General features: G+C 37.3%; 2 protein-coding genes across 3 annotated transcripts; one reads left to right on the top strand and one right to left on the bottom strand.

Annotated features, from left to right (window-relative positions):
• Positions 1-1,185: 1,185 nt before the first annotated feature.
• mier3b (mesoderm induction early response 1, family member 3 b) lies at positions 1,186-11,075 on the top strand. Its single transcript, XM_041787196.1, has 13 exons — positions 1,186-1,197; positions 2,055-2,079; positions 2,748-2,893; positions 3,027-3,149; positions 3,271-3,394; positions 4,416-4,489; positions 4,611-4,683; positions 4,824-4,972; positions 5,059-5,140; positions 5,827-5,921; positions 6,028-6,155; positions 6,296-6,450; positions 8,600-11,075. Exons 1-13 carry the CDS (start codon positions 1,189-1,191, stop codon positions 9,073-9,075), a joined length of 1,659 nt encoding a protein of 552 aa, XP_041643130.1. The 5' UTR covers positions 1,186-1,188; the 3' UTR covers positions 9,076-11,075.
• On the bottom strand, positions 10,214-19,385 carry elac1 (elaC ribonuclease Z 1). Of its 2 annotated transcripts, XM_041787197.1 has the most exons (6): positions 19,173-19,385; positions 17,949-18,155; positions 16,957-17,015; positions 16,628-16,838; positions 15,655-15,726; positions 10,214-15,410 (listed from the first exon to the last, which is right to left on the bottom strand). In XM_041787197.1, the coding sequence occupies exons 1-6, from the start codon at positions 19,327-19,329 to the stop codon at positions 14,938-14,940; spliced, it is 1,179 nt and encodes a 392-aa protein (XP_041643131.1). In that variant the 5' UTR covers positions 19,330-19,385; the 3' UTR covers positions 10,214-14,937. The 2 variants fall into 2 exon arrangements, with proteins under 2 accessions (XP_041643131.1, XP_041643132.1); XM_041787198.1 differs by lacking the exon at positions 15,655-15,726.
• Between the last annotated feature and the right edge of the window lie 466 nt (positions 19,386-19,851).

The following is a 19,851-nucleotide window of genomic DNA, read 5'->3' as shown; positions in this document are numbered from 1 at the left end:
TGAAATATGCTGAGATTTCACAGTCATCCACAACAGAAAGTAAAAGGAGGAGGAGGAAAACACGGACTGGGTGTGAAGAAGATAGATTTTTCTAAAGTGTACTTTTGCCCTCTGCTGGCCAGTAGACCTACACTCATGGACATATTCAAACTTGAATTGGTTTCTGGAAAAAAAAAATCTGCTATTTTTTTAACCATGCCTTAATGAAAAAGCTAATATTTTTATTAATGGTGATATGTGCAATCACCATTGATTTTACTGGATGTATTGATATTGATATATTGAAGATTATGCAGCATGTAAGTTCCATTTAATTGAATATTAAAAACTGAATTGTCCACAACTGAATGAAATAACATTTTGTATTTAATAACCAATATTATTTTGATTTTTATCGCAACCACAAGCTACAAAGTCAATAATACTCTAACACAATAGTTGAATAACAGGAAAACTTCAGTCAGTTTTGTATTTTTGCTTAGTGGTAGGTCTTAATAATTTAATGCAAATTGTCAAATAATTAAAAGAAGCTGTAAGTTTTAAAAAATATATATGCTACAAATACAAAACACAACAAGATACATTGTCAAATCTAATAAATCAAATAAAATCTTATTTCTGGAGACAGCATGTATGACCCCAGTATAAAAGCAGTCAAATTTTAAAGACTCAAATGTTTACCTTGATATTTAGGCAAGCTGACCAATATGTGAAATTAAAAACTCAATTAAACGATAAATATTCCAGTGTTATCCAATGGAATGAGACCTCCCCTTTTATTTTAAAGTGAATGGGCACTGCAATTAATCTTTTTTTTTTAAAATACATTGAAAAAGAAGTGTTAAAGGCTTGGCGTTTAAAATGCCATAGCGGTAGTGAACAATCTCAGCTGTCAGTACAGGAAATCAGCTGGGATCATTCTAGGAAGCCCCCAGTAAAATGACACGATTTTTTTCGAACATGCTTAACGCCATGTCAAGCTATGAATATATGGGGGTTTTACTGAATGCGTAAATGAAAATGTATATATATATCTTTGATTTACCAACTGTAAATGATTACCGTTAGTCTGATCAGTGGTTGGTTTGAACGTCGTCACGACTAGGACGGTCACCTGGAAATCTGATTGGCTCAGATCGCTCATCCGGGTACTGTGCGAGAAAAAGCCCATTAGCTAAAGGTACCAATATGGCGGAGGTAAGAGGGAAAACAGGGGAGAAGCGATCAATCTTAAATCGATATTTTTAGATAATTTCAAGCGTATTTCTTATTTTTAAGCTATCGATTGTAGACATAATGGTTTTTGCCTTCCATACAGCGTGTTTTGGGTCATAGTTGTGAGTTTTAATCCTCAAAAAAATGCTTGAATGTCCGGGCTGATCCTTCACTACAAGGCCGCTGCGCCTTCGCTCTCTCAGCTGCTTTGGTGTAGCGGCTGTGTAAATTGATACGTAAATTTAACGTTAGCTTGCTGGTTTAAGGAAATAGCAGAATTTATCGCGTTTGATGTGAATTGAATTTTATTTTTTCTGTTTTGTCGTAACAAGTGGCGCCTTAATTGTTAAGATCGTGAAAGTCTGGCGACTGCGGTGCCGCGCAAAAGAAAATAGTGTTTACATTTTTCGATGCATAGCGTTAACTGTCGGCTTTAAGGTTAGCCTGCTGGCTAGCTAACTCTAATAAGAGCCGACACTGCGTAAATCAAACTGTCCACCCTCAATAATTTCCTGCTTTTATATCATGTTTTTTAACGAAAGGGATCCTCCTACTACCGTGTTTTTAACTTCGTTTCCCGACAATTGTCCTTAGAGAGTTGCCTTTATTCACGGCTAACGTTGGGCTAGCCTCCTATTTCAGGTAACATTAGCGGTAACTGAAGCTTTACAGCCCCACTGTAATCCTTGCTATTTGTTATGATACAGAAAATGATATTCGTTTTATTTTACAGTGACTTAGTGACTCTTCCGGGTTAAACCGCTTGCATTGGAGTTGAAATTGTTGATGCCGGTTTCCATCTGTGTCACTCATTTATGCTTTGATTTATTCCTTTGCAGGCTTCCCTAGGGAGTTCAAGTCCAGGTAAGAAAACCAGAAATTCAGCATTAATACTGTTGATATAATTGAATATAATGCACTAGAATAGTACAGGTTATACATATGATAATTGTGATACATATTTATTCATAACAACACAGTCCAAAAGATTTCATCAGAAATAAACTACCTAAAAGGTAGCATTTAGCAAAAGCAGTGCAATCATGAAATGTGGGAAATGTGTTAAATTATATTACGTGAGTAAGCTGTAAAATAACTCTTCAGAATAGCCAGGATAGAGAAAACTCCATTTGTTAGTCGACAGCGTTTCCCTTTACATATTTTTGTATAGTATCATTTTGGTAAAGTGTATATTTCATGTGTTACCATCATCATATTTGTTGTTTGCTGTTGTTTGTTTGTTGTTTTTGTTTTTTTTCTTTTTTGTTTGCTTTTTCTCTGTTTGAGTTTAGAAGAAATGCACCACAATTGCAATGCACTTTCACTGTTAAATATAACTATGAATATATGTGTTCATTATTTATATTTTAACATAATCTGAGTGGCCTATAAACTAATAAAAGGCTTTAATTTTACCCATATACCTACTTGTTTTTGTCTTTGAAGCTTTATTATTCATTTTCAGAGCATAATTGGATGACGTGTTGTTTTGATTGTAATAATTCTTATGTATATTTCTCTCTTTTACAAAGTTGGCTCTTTATCGTCAGAGGACCATGACTTTGACCCAACTGCAGAAATGTTAGTTCATGAGTATGATGATGAGAGGACTCTAGAGGAGGAAGAGTCCCTGGAGGGAGGGAGGAATTTCCGCTCTGAGATTGCAGATCTAGAAAAGGTGAACTAATAAATTGGCATTTAGAAATTATGATATTTGAGGGTATTTTTAAATAATTTTCAACCTAAACTTTTTTAAAATTCAAAGCACCTTAATCATATCCTAACTTATGCCACATTTTTTGTTCTTGCAGGAGGGGAACATGCCTTTGGAGGAACTTTTGGCCATCTATCGCTATGAAGCCTCAGCAGGCTCCAGTATAGACAGCTCTTCTGGAGACCTGACTGATGAGCTGCCTGACATGACTTTGGACAAGGTGAATACGCTGTTAACATGGGCAAATACAATAAGGAGCAATTCTATTTGTCTTTGATATATTGGGAGAAAATTCTGTTTTCTACCAGATGGATTTAATAGATATTGTTCTGTCTTGGTAGGAGGAAATTGCCAAAGACCTTCTGTCTGGAGATTATGAGGAAGAGACCCAGTCCTCAGCTGATGATCTGACCCCTTCAGTCACCTCCCATGAGGCTACTGATTTTTTCCCAAGAACACTTCGATGTGAGTGACAGGTTACACACGCTGAAAAACATCTTCTTTGTAGCTTTAATGCATTGAATCTTGATGTTTTAAACTAGAAGACATGCATGGCTATGCAATAATCAAAACACAGAAGTACTTAAATAAAATTATATATTTCTTGATCAGATACTTCATATATTTATTTATTTTTTTTTTTTTTTTTTGTAAAAATACATAAAAAATAATCCACATAGAGGCATAGTTTGATGTCTTTAATTTTTCTGGAAGCATCAGTCCAAAACTAAGAAAGTCAGTTCAGCATCAGATTAGACAAACAAAGCTGCTTAGACAGTCAGTGTCAAAGTTTCACACGCCCAACTTCTAAAACACGTACATACAAGTAATAAATTGTGTAGATTTAACAAACTTTTTAATTATAGTTATTGTTAAATATTTGAATCTAAATATATATTTCAAACATCCTCAGCAGGGTGAATCTTACTGAAACATTTGTAAAGTAAATTTGAATTATGAGTAACATTTTTTGTTCCAAAAAGTGCCGTTCTTTCTCTCACATTTGAGCATAGTACAACAATAGATAATTTGATAAATAAGTAATTTCACTGAAAAATTATTAAAAAGACCAGTTACACCTTGTTAGGTGCTTATTTTATATGTAAAGATCTAAAAATATTAAGCAAGCATGCCATAAAACAAAGAAATAAGCAAACTTTTAAATCTATAACCAGAAAGTGACTTTTTTTCTTAATTAATTTCAATTAATCCTTTTGTTTTAGTTAATACAAGTTATATACTTGATCATTAATGTGTGATTGTTGGTGGTCAGTCTCCATCTGAATTATAGACATATTGTGTTGGTAAAATGACATTTCTTTTTGAAATATCACCTCAAAACAACTAAGATGAAGTAATGTATTAAATGTGTGTTTTAAGTTCTGGTCAGTTACAATTTTAGGAGCAAAACTGGCTCTTGGTTTGATACTTTAAATATGTGTTCTTAGACATATGTTAACTGTTCTGTTTTTCTTTGCTTAATCAGCCAACGCTATCTCTGATGGTGACAAAGAGTCAGAGTATGATGATGATGGCCCAAGCCCAGAGGACTCCAGGAAGGTAAATGGAATATTTCAATTTCAAAATAACTTTTGGATTGATAACTTAGTGTTTACTATCTAGTTAGTGTTAAATTTCCACTATTTTGAATACATGTTCTGATCATCTTTCCCAATCATAGGAAATAATGGTGGGAACAGAGTACCAAGCAGAGGTTCCTTCATGTCTCTGTCACTACAAAGATGGAGAGAAAGGTAACTGCTGCTCTGTGTTTTTTCTTTTTAACTCAGCAAACGTCTAGCATGATTCAGTGTGATTACATCCATTGTATTACCCACAATAAATACAGGAAGACAAGGAGACCTCTCTAACTGTGATTTTCTATATTATTCAGTTTACGAAGATGAAGACGAGTTATTGTGGAGCCCAGGTGCACTGCCAGAAAACAAGGTTAGAAGTTTTCTGTCTGACGTGTTGTCAAGGACAACAGATGAAAAGGTGGCCTGTGATAAACCAGGGATGCACGTCCGGGACAACGAGCTGGTCAGTATTGTCTTTATAATCCTAACACAGAATTTGTCAGGTTTAGCTGTGTATTCAAGCTTTGACCCTCTGCTCCTTTCACTCAGGCTTTGCATGAGCTTGTCAAGTGTAACTACAACACCCGTGAGGCACTAGAGAGATACTGCAGCCGTGTGAAGTCTGTAAAAGGTGAGCAAAAAAGTTTCTTTGTTTCTTCTGTACCATAATGTACTTAAAAACTTGTCATCCAGATCTTACAGTCCGTCTAACCTAAGTTAGAGCTTTGGCACAGCTGCAAATCTGCAGGTTAGGATCCTGAAAACAATCTGACTTTAATATGGAGGATTTGAAAGATGATTTTTGCCAGTTAGACTAGGTGTAGTCGGGGTAAAATGTAATTGAGTGCGTTGGCAGTGACTTAGATGTTAGTAAACCATTTGCAAATACTAAAGGTCTTCAAAGAACACAAAAGGAAAATAAGAAAAAAAATCCTTGTTCAGTCATAGCAACTGTATCCTTCTTTCATTCTGTTCAGTATTTGACTGTTTTCCACAAAACTCTTGGTGAATTGGTTTCTTTGAGATTTTCATTATCTGATACTTCTTACAGTTTAAACCCTTACCTTATCAGCTTCTTTTATCATGAAAGCGTTTACTTGTTTACAAGGGAAAAGAAGTTCCTTACCAAGAAATTACATTCAGTCTGACAAAAATATTCATTCCATGCCAGAAATTGCCCCTTAAAATGCTTCAAAGATGAGTTTATCAAAATACAAAAATTAGGTCTTTACAACGTGATGTTGTATTACTTCTTTATGGTAATAAGTTTAAGTGTGCTGTATGTTGATGTAATCATCATTTATGGTTGAATTTCAGAAAAATCCCCTCCATGGTCAGAAGAGGAATGTAAGAACTTTGAGCACGCACTACAGATGTACGACAAGAACTTTCACCTCATACAGAAACACAAAGTGAGTCTTCTTTAATGTCTCTTTTTATAGAAGCTTGGGATCATAGGCCCATAAAGCTGTGAAAAGATGTTTTAATGTCTCTTAACCACTCTGCTTTCTGCCTCAGGTCACAACACGAACAGTAGCAGAATGTGTGGCGTTTTACTACATGTGGAAAAAGTCGGAGCGCTTTGACTTCTTTGTACAGCAGAATCGGTTTGGAAAGAAAAAGTACAGCAGTTACCCTGGCGTAACGTAAGTGTCATAAGAACATTCAGTCGATCTGTTTACACTACTTTCATGCATATGTTCAGTGAGTTTATCTTTGTAATGTTTGAAAAAGTGAAAATAATTTGGAAGTAAGTTTGAATTAAACTTGTAATTTTTCTATCCAGCGACCTGATGGACCGGCTGGTGGATGAGGCAGAGGGACTGGCAGTGGACAGCTCGTCCTCAGTGTGTTCAGGACCAGGTGGAGGAGGAAGGCTGGAGACCACCACAGACCAACAGCTCAGCCTGCTCAACTCCATCACTGCCAGCGACCTCACTGGTCAGTAATTATCATTAGCTGGCTAAACAGTCAAAGCCGGATCCCTTGGTAGTCAGCACAAGAATCACAAGTTGGTTACATTAATTCCTAATATTTTCTATCAGTTCCGACCAACAACCCCAGTCGAATGCTCTGTCTAAACCAATGGTTCTTAACTGGTATAGCCTCAGGACCCACCAGCAACTCCTCAAAAAAAACCCAAATTTCTGATATTTTTTTACCAGTTAAATTTCTTTAAAGAAAAATAGTACTATTTGGCCCTCATGCAGTGCAAACATGAAACAAATCAAAGACACAGGAAAGCAAGCATGCTTTAAAAACATTTATGGGCTTTTAGGCACCGTTTTTGCTTACAGGAACACATGCGCAACCCCCTGAACAGGGCTTCACGACCCACTGGGTCACTTCCAACCCTAGTTGGGTCCCAACTAAGGTTGGAAATGGAACTTTTTTTTTTTTGCCTACCTGCCACTGTGGTAGTTGGATTAAAAATATATCAGTGAGTCACTTTTTCATCAACCACTTTATTTTAACAATCAATAACATGTAATGCGGTGTGATATCCTAATCAAAGCTTATTGTTTTTAAGTTGGAGTCTATTCAGTGAAGTGAATTGTTAAACAGCGTTTTCCTCCATTATGAGTGTCCGACTTGTGAAAATTAAATGTTTTATGCACAATTCCTGCAATTTTATGTCAGAATTAAAGTCTTCTTTAACTTTCTTGGACTTAAGATGAGTGAAATGTTGTTTAAAAGGCTAACTCTGCCAGCCTAAGTTCCTCTCTACAGATTAATGTCGCTCTTTGATATGTGGCCTGTTTTCAGTTTAGGTAATTATACGTGAGTTCAACCCTTCGACAGCCTACATACCACTTTATTTGCATTCACTACTTCAAAAATTATCATACCTTCTCATATTTACCCGGTGCCGGGAGGAAGCTCAGACAGGAGGACAACAGCCATTAACTGAAGCTACAGTGGCCTCTAGTGGCGGGAAGTTCATAATAGGTTAAAGGAGCATCATAGATCGTGATGTCAAGCCCGTGCTTATTAAAAAATTATACGTAATTAGTTTAACTGACTCATAGGTCGTCTAATTTGATCGATTTTAACTAGGGGTGCACGATATTGGATTTTTGCCAATATCTGATATATTGATATTTACACATTCATTTTAGCCGATACCGATACTTATATACGCTTTTTTGACAAGAAAATTTCAGTCCTTTTGGGCACACTTTAAGGTTTGGGGATGACCAAGGAAACAAACTTTAGTTCTTGGAAAAAAACATTTCGACGTCTAAAGAATGAGGATTAATTTAAAAAAAAAACAAGACCTCAACTGATATAGGCCTGTTGGTTCAGCCTAAAACTCCACTAATTTATTTGTATTTATATGGACAAAATTTATAGTTGATATATGCTGAAATACACAGGCTAAATATCGGATGTAAATATCAGCAGAAATTTTGATATCTGCCGATACTGATATTTGCCTTTATAAGCTAATATCTGCAGATACCGATACAAGTCCAATACTATGGTGCATCCCTAACTTAAACCATTTAACCATGTGCATCCTTAGTTAAAAGATACCTTTAACAGCTACATCAGCTACTCATATTACATACCAACTTTGCACTGTGATGTTGTCAAGTTAATTGCTGTAGACGCTGAGTCAGCATTCACAGGTATTATTTATTAAATGTGTTTTCTTGACTGAGCCAAGTCCACTAAATACAATCATAATCAGCATTTCATCAGGTGGGATATGAATTTGCCTAGGAACATCCTCAGAAATACCAAAATGATAACTATTTGGTAACAATAAAGATCACTTTTCTTAGGTGTTTTCCTTTTTTAATTTTAATTTTCACTCAGAATAGCTTTATTAGCAATGAAAATATAAACAGAACTAGAACAATAAAATCAGTAAAAAGATCTTATTTGATTCAGTGGTTACTCAGACGTCAGCATTAAATTGACACAAGAGGTGAACATAATCGGCCGATGTCTGTCCATGCCACATTATTTACTGAAGGCAGATGTTCATCAACAGGGCCAATGTCAGCCAGTTCCAATGAACTGTTGCAACGATGCATGCCTAGTTTCCAGTGAAATGATGACTAATCCTCCTTTTTCCTTGCAGCTTTGAGTAACACTGTGGCCACAGTGTGCAGCCCTGCAGAGGTGAGCTGTTTGGACTCGTACAGCTTTCCACCTCTGGAAAGCCTCCATCGCGGGTCCCTGAACCATGACGAATCCCTCGGGTTCCCCTCTAACGGCGCAGACCCTGACTGCCTCAACATGCTTGACGCTGGTTTCTACCACTCAGACCTGGGTCAGCTAGGAGGAGTGTGCGTCAACAAGGACTGCGAGCGGCCCTCCAAAAGACTGAAGATGGCACTGCCTGATTCCTTTATCAATGACGTGTCCGTGGGTAACCTCGGAGTGGACTTTGAAGCGCGACGGACAGCGACGCACCACCACCGAATCACTGGCGCAAAAATGGCAGTGTCCGTCACAGACTTTGGGAGCTTGGCTGGCAGCGGGGAGCCCAACGGGTTTCTGGGAGCACATGCGCGGCATCACACACAGCACACTGCAGCACTTCAGTCAGAGTGATCTTCCTCATCGTCTTCCCCCATTCTTCCCTTCTAAGACCCCTTATCCTGCGTGTACATAAGACTGACCTCACTGGAGAATCCAATTTGTTTAAATTCTATTATATATATATATATATATATATATATATATCTATATATCTATATATATGTATATGAATATACTTTTTTTGTTTTCATTTTTTGTGTAATATGACATCAGTGATGTCTACCATATAGAACTAAAATCTTGATTTCTCTCAAGAGTTTATATAGCCATTTATTTTATTTTCGTTTTACGGTCTTGAGATGTGTAACGTCCATGTACAGTGGGGCCCAGAGGCTGCAGTAGGAGAGTTGTGTATCTTCCTCCCTCACGGCTACACACAACATCTTCAGAGCTACAGTTTGTTATCCTGCCATTCTTTCCAGCTGCCAAAGTTGGCTACATGTTCTGCCTCTAGTGTTCGTGTTTAGTTGCTTGTCTTTGTTATTTGAAGTGGTACTTTTATTGACTTAAACTAGTGTTTGGTTTACAGGTACTTTTTAGTATCCAGCCTGGTGCAAATGGTTTAATTAACTTTTTTTGTTCAACCTGGCTAGAAATTGTATGAAGAGCAACACTAGCGTGGAGACCAGGAAGTGTTTGCGGCTTCAGCTGCTAAGGCCTTCCAGTTTTTTCGTTTTGTTTTTTTTTTTCTCTTTTTTTTTTTCTTTTTCCTTTCTCCTGTGGAAGCTTGTCTGTAGTTTGTCTGCTTATTTACTTCTAAAAATCTTCAAAGTTGCCAAACTGGAACATTTGAATGTTTGCAACTGTTAATTTTTTCATCCCATGCAGTCAAACCTAAGTTACAGACCCTGGTTCATAGTTTGTTAGTTAAACTGATGTAAATCACCTTTATTTGCTTTGGCTTTGATTTGTTTTGATCTTTTTTCCCTTTTGCAGGACATCACTTAGACAAGCAGACCATAACAGCCATATAACAATGCAAAGATAAAAGTTGGGTTATTTAAGCAATGACATCATCAGGCATCATAAATTATGTATTTATTGCATTAACTTTTACTTTTTTTGTAGATTTTTTTTAAATCTTTTGAACTCATTCTTTGACTCGTGCAACTTTTAGGCAGCTTTAGCTGTGCATGCCCTTTAGTTGTAGTTTAAGAAAAAAAAAAAAAAAGGAAATTATGCTCCTAAATTAACTTTTTTGCCATTTTTGACCACTTAGCAAGCTTGGGTAAACCTTTCTAGCAGTATTACGTCTTTCTCTTTGTATTCAACCTCTGCCTGACATGAATGGGGGGGCACTTTGTGGTCCATAGTTTTTGTTGGGGTTTTCGTAGCAGAAATGGAGCGATTTCTCTTTTGACTGAAGTCCATCTTTGTGAATTGTAAAATGTAAAGCGGGCCATTGTTGGTTGATTGGATGCAGTAGTAGTGTTTACTTAATTTATCTATGCATTGTGCTATGAATAATTAGTTTGTTTCAGGGGTGCATCATATTTGTCATGTCCATAGGTTTAGTAGTTGACCATTTAATGTGTACAGATGGGAGTCATGCCTATAAATCATCATTAAGTTTGATCAGGTTCTTCAGTTTCCACGCTCAGCGTTAGAGATGATGTTCACTTCTGCTTTTCATGTAAATAATTAGCAAATAGCCTTTAAAAAGTCTATTAACTGACCTCTTACACTTGTGAATCTGTGTTCATACAAAGGTTTTAATTTGATTCCTTGTCTAAAGGCAATAATTTGTAGATATGTACAGATATTTTGGGTTTTGAATTTTACCAGTTGACTTGGTGTTTGAATTATTTTTCTCTCTTTGGAAAGTCACAATCCCCCCGACTCGGCTGAAACCACGCATGCCAGCCGGGTCTGTTTCTCGAGTGTACCACTGATAAACGGCTTTACCTAAAGACGTATTGATATTAACTCAGTGTTGCAATCTTGCGTTCACAACTTGCAGCCATGTGTAAAAGACGCTCATGTTTCTTTCCTGATAAAAATCTTTTTCCATGTTTGTCGTCTATATTTGTCTTGATGGTAAAGGGATGGCTGCTGCTCTGAGTATGTGGAGAGCTAGTTTCTCTTTTAATGCAATGTGCATAATGCAGTAGGTCCTCCGAGCTCTTCTAGCTTTAGCAGTGCAGTGATATTTATTTCACCTGTGGTTTGTACAAAGACTCAGAAAAACTGTCAGAATGTAAAGGCCATTAAGTAGTAGACGTAGGTTTTTCACCACCCTGTGAACTCTCGAAAAATGTGATATTTTATTGATCTCTCTGGTATGAGACTTGTGTGTGCAAGGAAGCACTAAACAAATTTATTTTATATTTTGTATTGTGTTTTGAAGTTTAAAAAGGAAAAAGTTATAGCAGTTGTGGTTTTGAAAACAGAAAAAAACTCAAGTCCTTTGATGAAAACAAGAACACCTTTGTAAAATAAAAACCTACAAAACGTAAAAATGTATATCCAGAAATATAGACAATCAAAAACTTCACTATGAGAAATGTTCAAGAAGCTATCTTTATTGTTTATATAAATTGTACATAAGCATTGAGTTGTTTTTTTTTCTTTTGTTAAACATTATTTTGTATTTTCTGTTGTACTTTAATACCTTGTGTACAGATCCAGAAATAAAGCTGGAAAAGGTTCAGACATGAGCGCATCTTTATTTTGTCACAAAGAAAACGTGAGGCCATTCAGGGATTCATGTGAATGAATGGCATCAAAACTTTCTACTAGCTTTTGAAACAAGAGAAGACCAAGGACAGAATGTCCACGTACTAGTCAATGTAGGATGGTATTAATCTGTAGAATATGGATTTTATCCTTTAAATGATAAACATCAAGCGCACAGAGAATTTTTACACCTCTTCCAATCAAAGTTACAAAGCTACTTTAGCCGGTTGTGCGATGGCACCAGATTAGTCAGCATACATCTTTTAATTACATTTTTCACCACTGTGATTAGTTAATTGAAATTAAAAGAAAATTTGAAAGCATCTGATGCAGTAAAGGACTGGGATCAACAAAGCTCCAGCATTTTCATAAGACTGGTCCTATTTCTTTTAATACATCAATCCATCTTTTACAGTAAAAGCTTGAGCAAAAACTGCACTGGCTGACCCAAATTGAGCAATGAGTAACAGCATACACTGCACACAAGGTACAGGTACAGTGTGTATATTTAGTACCATATTTAAAAGTTTGTTTAAATTAAGAGTTTAATCAGCTGAATAAATGAGGGTGGGTCCCCCTCCATAGACTCTGCCATCTTGCACCACCATGTTTCAACAGCACCAAAGAAGGGACCAAATAATAGTTAGGCATTTTTTTAGTTGTACTGGTTGACTCAGGGTATCCGCGGGGTCTTGAAAAGTATTAAAAGGTGATCAATCAATTTTGGGAAAATTAAGACCCTTAAAAAGTATTAAAAAGTCTTACCATGACTTTATAAAGTCTTAAATTTTGAAAGCATTTTTTCTGAATTAGCTGTCCAAGAGTTTGAGTCCCAGAAACATCGTAAAAGTGTGTTTCATTAAAAAACAAAAGATGAACAGGTACATAAAAAAACTAGGCTATTGTGGGTACGTTAGTAAATTGTCTCTGAGAGCGCAAGAGCGAGCTATATCACTTATGTAAATGGTTACAGCTTGAAGTGGCGGTGAGGTATTAAAAAATTGAGAAGGTCTTGAAAAAGTCTTAAAAAGGTATTAAAATTAACTTCAAGACTCCTGCATATACCCTGTGACAAGGTTATGACCAGAAGTGAATGTTGCAATCTGACAGAGATGTCCCTAATACACCAACACAAATTTTACACAAGGTGCATTTAAAAAAGGAAAAATATCACAGTTAAGAATTAAAAAGTGAAAATCATGATAGAAATAAGGCTTCTATCATAATTAATAAAGGAATTAATCAAAATTTAGCTTAAATTGTAATCTGGGCTTCTTCGATATTGAAATCAAAGAAGCTGAGTTGTGTGTCAGAACACCAGTTTGACACTTTTTTAGGCAGCAGAGATTTTATGTGTTACACATACAAACATTCAAGTTTCATTTTTTTTCTGAAACAGTATGAGAAAATACTACTTTCCTTATTTTGGTCTATGTTTTACTACTAAACATAAGAATGACATAAGAAGGACAATTCCCTTCAGTCCAACAATTCATATCAAATTTGCAACAAGAGTCGAAATAATCCCAAACAGATATTTCTTCCCGTAAACTCATTCAGCCTTTGTTTAATCTTTCTAAAATTATGTTGGCTATGATAGAGAATAATTTATTGCTAGTGTTTGTTGAAAAACAAATCAGAGACGAACTTAAAAAATGCATATTAAATTGCAATCACATTGCTGGGGGAAAGAAATGCAAATTTTTTCCCCAAATCATTCAGCCCTAGATAGAAGGAGTCACAATTATGAGACAAAAAGGCAAAATTATGTGATAAAAACTGGTTGGAATGAAGTGACTACTCAACACAAGTTACAAAGGAGTTCAAGCTGAAGACTGCTCATTTCCTTTCATGAACAATCACTCACTCATGTGTCTCCCTGCTCTTGTAATTAGCTAGTATGGGCGTCTACTCACTTCAACTCTGAGCCAATCCCTTTCTGCCAAGACCTTTCATTGTCCAATCATCCTGCTGCTGTCGTTTTTTTAAAATCCATTCCTCCATTCCTCTGCAGTCAGTAGTTTCAGTGCAACGGCTGCAACCTTCCTCCACCTCAGCCACCTCCATTACATCTCAACGGTGCTCAGGTCCAGCTCCTCCAGGCATCCTGCATCCCTTCATTGCTACTCCCAAGTCATCTCATCGGTGTCCAGGTCAAGCTCCTCAGAAGTCCCTCCTTATCTTCACATCCACCTACTCTCACCACCAACACCTAGACTTCTAGACTTCATATAGGGGGTATCCCATTCTGCTGTTGGCCTCACTACCCACTTTCAAGTTCATAAAAACATCACGATTGAGTCACCCAAGGTATTTGATAGTTTTAAACATTTCCAAACTTGTAAAATAAATCTGTGCTAAACTGATATTGAGTCTTTCCTGATTGAACTACAGAGCTGAGCCAAATAATCTTGATTTCTAATAAAGGGTGCAGTTCCCATCACTGCAAACAAGGCTGCACTGATATAAATAAAGCAATGCTTTTTGTTTACTAGCAAAATCCAGCAGATCATGTCAGTTGATGGGGCGGTCTGTGACACAAACCAGTCGGTGTTGTTTGCACTGGAGGTGAGTGAGTGAGTTCCAACATCAGGTCACGCTGTAGTTGCATTTTTGATGCATGGTGTGGATGCATGACACATACTTAAATGCAGTCAAACTGGTAGCTGAATGCCCAAAATGGATTGTTAATCCATGATAATGCACTGTCCGAACAACCACTCAAAGAAGTAGTATCCCTTAATATTCATGACCAGGATAAGGTTCCTCATTTCCAGTTTTTCAAAAAACTTTTGTTTCCTGATTCTGGATCATTAAAAGTATATTCCCAAACCAAGATCAGCCATATCCTGATAAAGCCTTTGAAATACTGGGCACTTTTAGCAGCTGTGTGATATCGTGGAAAGCCAGAAAGAGCGAGAAAGAGGAGAACGGGCTAAGTCTGTTTTCAGGTTCAACATGGATGACCTGCTTCAGAAGTTTTCATAATTATGACTCATTTATACATATGTAGGCCGCCTTACATGAGCGCAAACAACATACAATGATGAAGAAGGTCCAAAGCAAAACAAATTTGCTTGTTTCGTATAATAAAGTAATACATCGCAAGATTAAACCATTTTCAGCATGAACACTGTTCAATGAGCACCAAGTAGAGCAGCAAACATGGAGAAACACTAAACCCATGCATCATTTCTATCATCTTCTGAGAGGAATGGGCAGACTCAGAAAGTCCTCAGCCAGAGTCACTTCCACACCGCTGTCCTGTAGAGCTTCTTCAGCCTGTCTCTTAAGTTCAGAGATGTCGTCCTCATCCCCTTCCTTGTGCAGGGAACTCGGTTTGTACCTCTGACTGAAGTGATACAACACCAGCCTCCTCACACAACAAGCCCGAGCCACCGCTGCTGCCATCTCAGGCGTACTGTGTCCATGGTCCACTGCCTTTTCTTTGTGTTTGTTCCCCAGTGTGGCCTCGTGGACCAGAACGTCCGCTCCTCTACATAAACTCAGCGGTCCTTCTCCAAGAACTGAGCTACAGTCTCCTAAAATACAGACTTTTCTCCCATTGATGGTTTCTTCCAGAACCTCAGCGGGTTCAACGACACGGCCGTTCTCCAGGGTTACAGACTCGCCTGCCTTCAGACGTCCATACAGAGGCCCTGGCTTCAAACCTGGGGAACACAAAATTCATTTTTTTACAAACTATTTTTTCTCTAAAAATTTCACTGTACTTAAAGTAAGACACAATTTTAGTTGCACATCCGAAAAAAAATAACTTTAGAGACTATTAAGTTCAGCCTTCATTTATATAGATGTCAAGTTAAAAAGTTATAAAAGCAAATACAAGATAAACATAGAGTCACACAAACGGACAAAAGATTGATAAAATCCTTCATATGGATAGCACATGCTTACATGCAGTCGGTTCTCCACATGCTAATGTATCTACCAGAATATGTAGAGCCTTTGATGAATGCTCAGATGGACCTGTTGAGTAAAACATGCTTAGACTGACTCATCTCTCAAATTGCACTGAATGAAGTCCAAAATAGACTGAAGCGCCTGTGTGAGTAATTTTTGTCTGACCAACAGTGAATGCATGACTGTGAACGATTTAACAAGAATATTCTTCCTTTGGTGTTTGGAGAACATTTTTCTGTTTTTTCTCTGCTTGAAAAACTCCTTATCGTTTCAAGAGCCATCTTCACTCCACCCAAATCTGTGTCACTTCAGCAGCCCTCTTAAGACTAAGATGCTGTCTGGATGGCTTTGATCTTAAGGATATATAATCTGAACTTTGAGGGAAATTCTCAGAAAAAGTTCTGATTCTGAGAAATTTCTTGGACGCAACTCTTTAGACTTAATAATCATAAACAGCCCAAGGTGTTTAAGGGTTCCAAAGGTACTTGGTGATAGGTTATGTCCCCATAGTCCAAGACTGTCACAGGAACCACAACAACAACACTTTTCTTATAAAAACATTGGAAAGATCCTTCCAAATCTGCAGTAGATGATTTCTTGATTGAGTCAGTCTAAAGGGATATAAATAAAGAAGCTAAATGTTACTTTATAACATGCATGCCTAAATAATGTGTCACTATCTCAATTCAAAACCTCTCCTAATCATATTGACATAATTTCAGCCAACTGCTCTGAAAATAGCAATACTTGTGTTTTGTCTGCGTTAAACACCAGTCTTAGATTATTATTGGAAGCTTGCTGATATAAAGAATGCTGTACTTTTGCAAAATCTAGGTATTTTTTTGCAAGACAGAGTCCAAGTCAATTTTCCATACGGGGACATTCAGGTATATTTCATCTTTTGATATTTATTTGCATAAATGATCCAAACATACGATGATCATAGAAAGGCAAGTAGGAGATTTACCTAGTTCCTTTAGCACTTCAGTTTTCAGTCTTCCAGGTCGATCTTGCTCTTGGATGCAGAAACCAAACGATGGGATGCGGTGAAACAACCTGAAGGCCTTCACGACAAACTTCTTGTCCTCAAAGAGGAGGTAAGAGTCGCTGGAGACATCCAGAGAGATAGTCCTGCCTGGTTGCTCCTGTGGGTGCAAAGGGCCGTGGTCTGCTGTCACCTGAAGAGACATAAAAACTGAGAAGTAAACATTTGAGGTTAAAAGCTCCTGTTTTATCACAGAACAATGTGAGAATTCTTGGTCTGAAAAATATTTTTTAATAAAATCTGTTACACACCTCCTGTCTGAGCTGTCCCTCTTCTGGACTCTGGTCTGCTGTGGGCTCCAGCTCATGAACTACAACAAAAAACACATTAATATAGATGGCAATTAATATATTACAATAAAGCATAATAAGACAACATGGATAAATCTGAATTTACCAGAGAAGAGGAAGTAGTAACAATCACACAATGACAAAGTCAGGCCAAAATCTTGTAGTTTTGATTAGATTAAAACTTCATAAACCATGTTACTGCTGCTGTCTTCACTACAAAGGCTTCATGCAGATTCATAACCTGGAAGGCACCTGCAAAAATACGGTGTTCAACTTATAGATGTATTTTGTAGTATGGGTAGCAGTCCATTATGAAGCATACAAAGTCTGCAGGAGAAGTTTGCTCTACTGTAAAAATGTGTTCTTCATAACTATGAATCTATTTTCTATGTTTATTGAAAGCTGTAGTTGTTTTGAGTTTGCCAACACAGTGACTAAAGGTAAAATATTTTACTATGAACTTTAACAGGGTTTCAGCAAAAAAAATCTGACATTAAATATAATACTTTTTCAAAACCCTCCCCATGTATTTAAGACCCCACTGATATACAATTTCTATTCCATTACATTGTATTTGATTTTAAAATGAACATATGACAACATGGAAAAGAAATTGTTAATAGTATTTCTTATTGTGGTATATGAATAAGACTTTCTTGGAGCATTTTGTGATTAGACTTTAAGAAAAAAGACATTGGTTTGACACCATAAAGCAGCTGACAATCTAGAAGTACCTATTAACACGTTTTGCACTGCAGTTAAACTTAAAAGGAGAACACCCAAGACCTTATTTTCTTGCATTTAATATTTTTTATTTCTTTTTAAAAGAACTATTTTTCCTAAATTGATTTATCAACTTTTAATATTTTTAAGGCACCCTGTTCAATTTGTTCTGTATACATAGACTGTCTGAGAAAAAAAAGATCTGCAATGACCTCCACTTTTTGACTTACCTACATAAGGGAAAAGCAGCTGTGACCCTGTGAGGCCAAGTGTCACTCGTAGAAAGTGCCGAAGGCCCCGGGGCCCATAGATCTCCACACAGTTTAGGTTCTGCTGAGGGTCTGGGTTGGTGTTGAGGCTTACAGTGCAGAGGAGACCAGGCAGGCCGAACAGGTGATCTCCATGCAAGTGGGAGATAAAAACCTTGGTAATTCGTCCTGAATGAAAAACGTGGAAAATTATTATATGCTTTAGAAGCTATAATGACAGTGCAGGCGATATTTTCTCTACATCAACCCTGGGAAGTTAAGACAGCACAGGAAATCATCTTTGACATGGTAAGATGTCTTTTCTTGTTTCGTTCAGTCATTTCCACGACATGATGGGAGGGCTGAACAGTGATCTCCAGCATCCCAGACCCATCTGCCTACATGCCAGCTCTCACCAACCACCACACCAACACAACCTTGTTTATGTTACCAACATTACCACATGGCCATCACAGCTCAAACAGCAATGCCACCTCAACAGACCCAAGCTTTACACATAGACCTTCCCTAGCATGACTCATAATTGTAACTTTAGAAAGAGAACTGTTCCTAGTGCCAACACTGTGTATGAAACAGCAAAAGTAAACAAGAGGAGAATGAGAAAACTTGAAAAGGGAGGGAGAGCTTGCAGTTTGGGGGGGGTCAGAGCTTAGGGTGCCCTCACTGAGGCAAGAATTTACCCCGCCTGGTAGGGCATGGCCTACCCCCCCTAAAAATAAAGGTTTTGCACATTTTCTGTGGTTCTGTGGTAACAGATTAGAAAGACAAACACTGGTCATGTATTAAAACGCAAGGCTGAAGCGGATGTGGTGAAAAGTCGCGGTGATGTTGTACCTACTGTACTCTGCAGTGCTTAACCCTCTTGTCCAATCAGAATACACGCAGTCACTTTTATAACTTTTAACAACTCACCACTACTTTTATAAGTAGGCCTGCTTAAATGTGACAATTTAATCTTGAAATAATTTCAAATGTAACTTCAATTATATGGACTTTGAATTACTTGAATTTTAGTTTTTGAAAGGGTGATTTAAGCTCATGCTGCGTCTAAGACAGGTAGTTCAACATGATAAGTTTAAGGATCGTTCACAGTATTTTTCGAGACTTCTCCTGCTTAACGTGCAAATTTTGAAACCCTTAGGACGAAAATAAAAGAGACTCCAGCGACAGAGAGAACTGACTCACCTGCTCGGAGTTGACTCTTCATTAGTTGGGTCTGAGTTCCCTCCCCGCAGTCAAACAGCCAACAATCCCTGTCTGTCCTCAGCACCAGAGCTGTGGCCCCGCGGTGAGGGGACGGGTAGGCCGAACCGGTCCCCAGGAAAGTCATATCCATGGTCATTTTCCCAGACAAGTGGCTAAGTCAGCCTGTACACAACTCTAGCGGTTTGCCATGCATGCCCGCCTTCCCCAGTCACACAATGATGACGTAAGTGAAGCGACAGAGCAACGCTGTAGTCAGAGCGAAAACTGACTTTTTAGTTTTTACTTTTCTGACCACAAACCGATTTTACTTTTATTTTTGAAAAATAAATAACACAGCATAATTGTGTTCATTCATTTTACATAAACTAGAAAAGCAATCAAACGGGTATGTGTAAAATATACGTATCTACAGCTTTTTTATTTCAAATATTATCAGATTTAACTATTGCTTTATTTTAAGTTGTGGCTATGATATACGTTTATGTATATAATGGCAACATCCAAAACCCCTGGTCCATGTTTGTTTTGTTAACGACGGTCACTACAGACTTCCCTCAGAAAAGTTAAGACTTTTGTTAACAATATTAAATTAAGTCCATGAATCTTAACATAATTTAGCAAAAAAAAGTCTTATGAAATCATAGAGGAGGACAGCTTA

The sequence above is a fragment of the Cheilinus undulatus genome, linkage group 5, assembly GCF_018320785.1.
Source record: "Cheilinus undulatus linkage group 5, ASM1832078v1, whole genome shotgun sequence".
NCBI lineage: Eukaryota > Metazoa > Chordata > Actinopteri > Labriformes > Labridae > Cheilinus > Cheilinus undulatus.
The sequence above is the reverse complement of the archived record's forward strand: the minus strand, read 5'-3'. Positions and strand labels throughout refer to the sequence as shown.

Excerpts from the sequence above, each read along its gene's own strand:
- elac1 (XM_041787197.1), bottom strand. The coding sequence starts at position 19,329 with ATGACCATGGATATGACTTTCCTGGGGACCGGTTCGGCCTACCCGTCC. Across the intron at positions 18,156-19,172 it reads GAAGAGTCAACTCCGAGCAG|GACGAATTACCAAGGTTTTT; the intron begins GTGAGTCAGTTC and ends TTTTTCATTCAG. Across the intron at positions 15,727-16,627 it reads TGAAGTGCTAAAGGAACTAG|GTCCATCTGAGCATTCATCA; the intron begins GTAAATCTCCTA and ends TTTACTCAACAG.
- mier3b (XM_041787196.1), top strand. Across the intron at positions 3,395-4,415 it reads TTTCCCAAGAACACTTCGAT|CCAACGCTATCTCTGATGGT; the intron begins GTGAGTGACAGG and ends TTGCTTAATCAG. Across the intron at positions 6,451-8,599 it reads CACTGCCAGCGACCTCACTG|CTTTGAGTAACACTGTGGCC; the intron begins GTCAGTAATTAT and ends TTTTCCTTGCAG.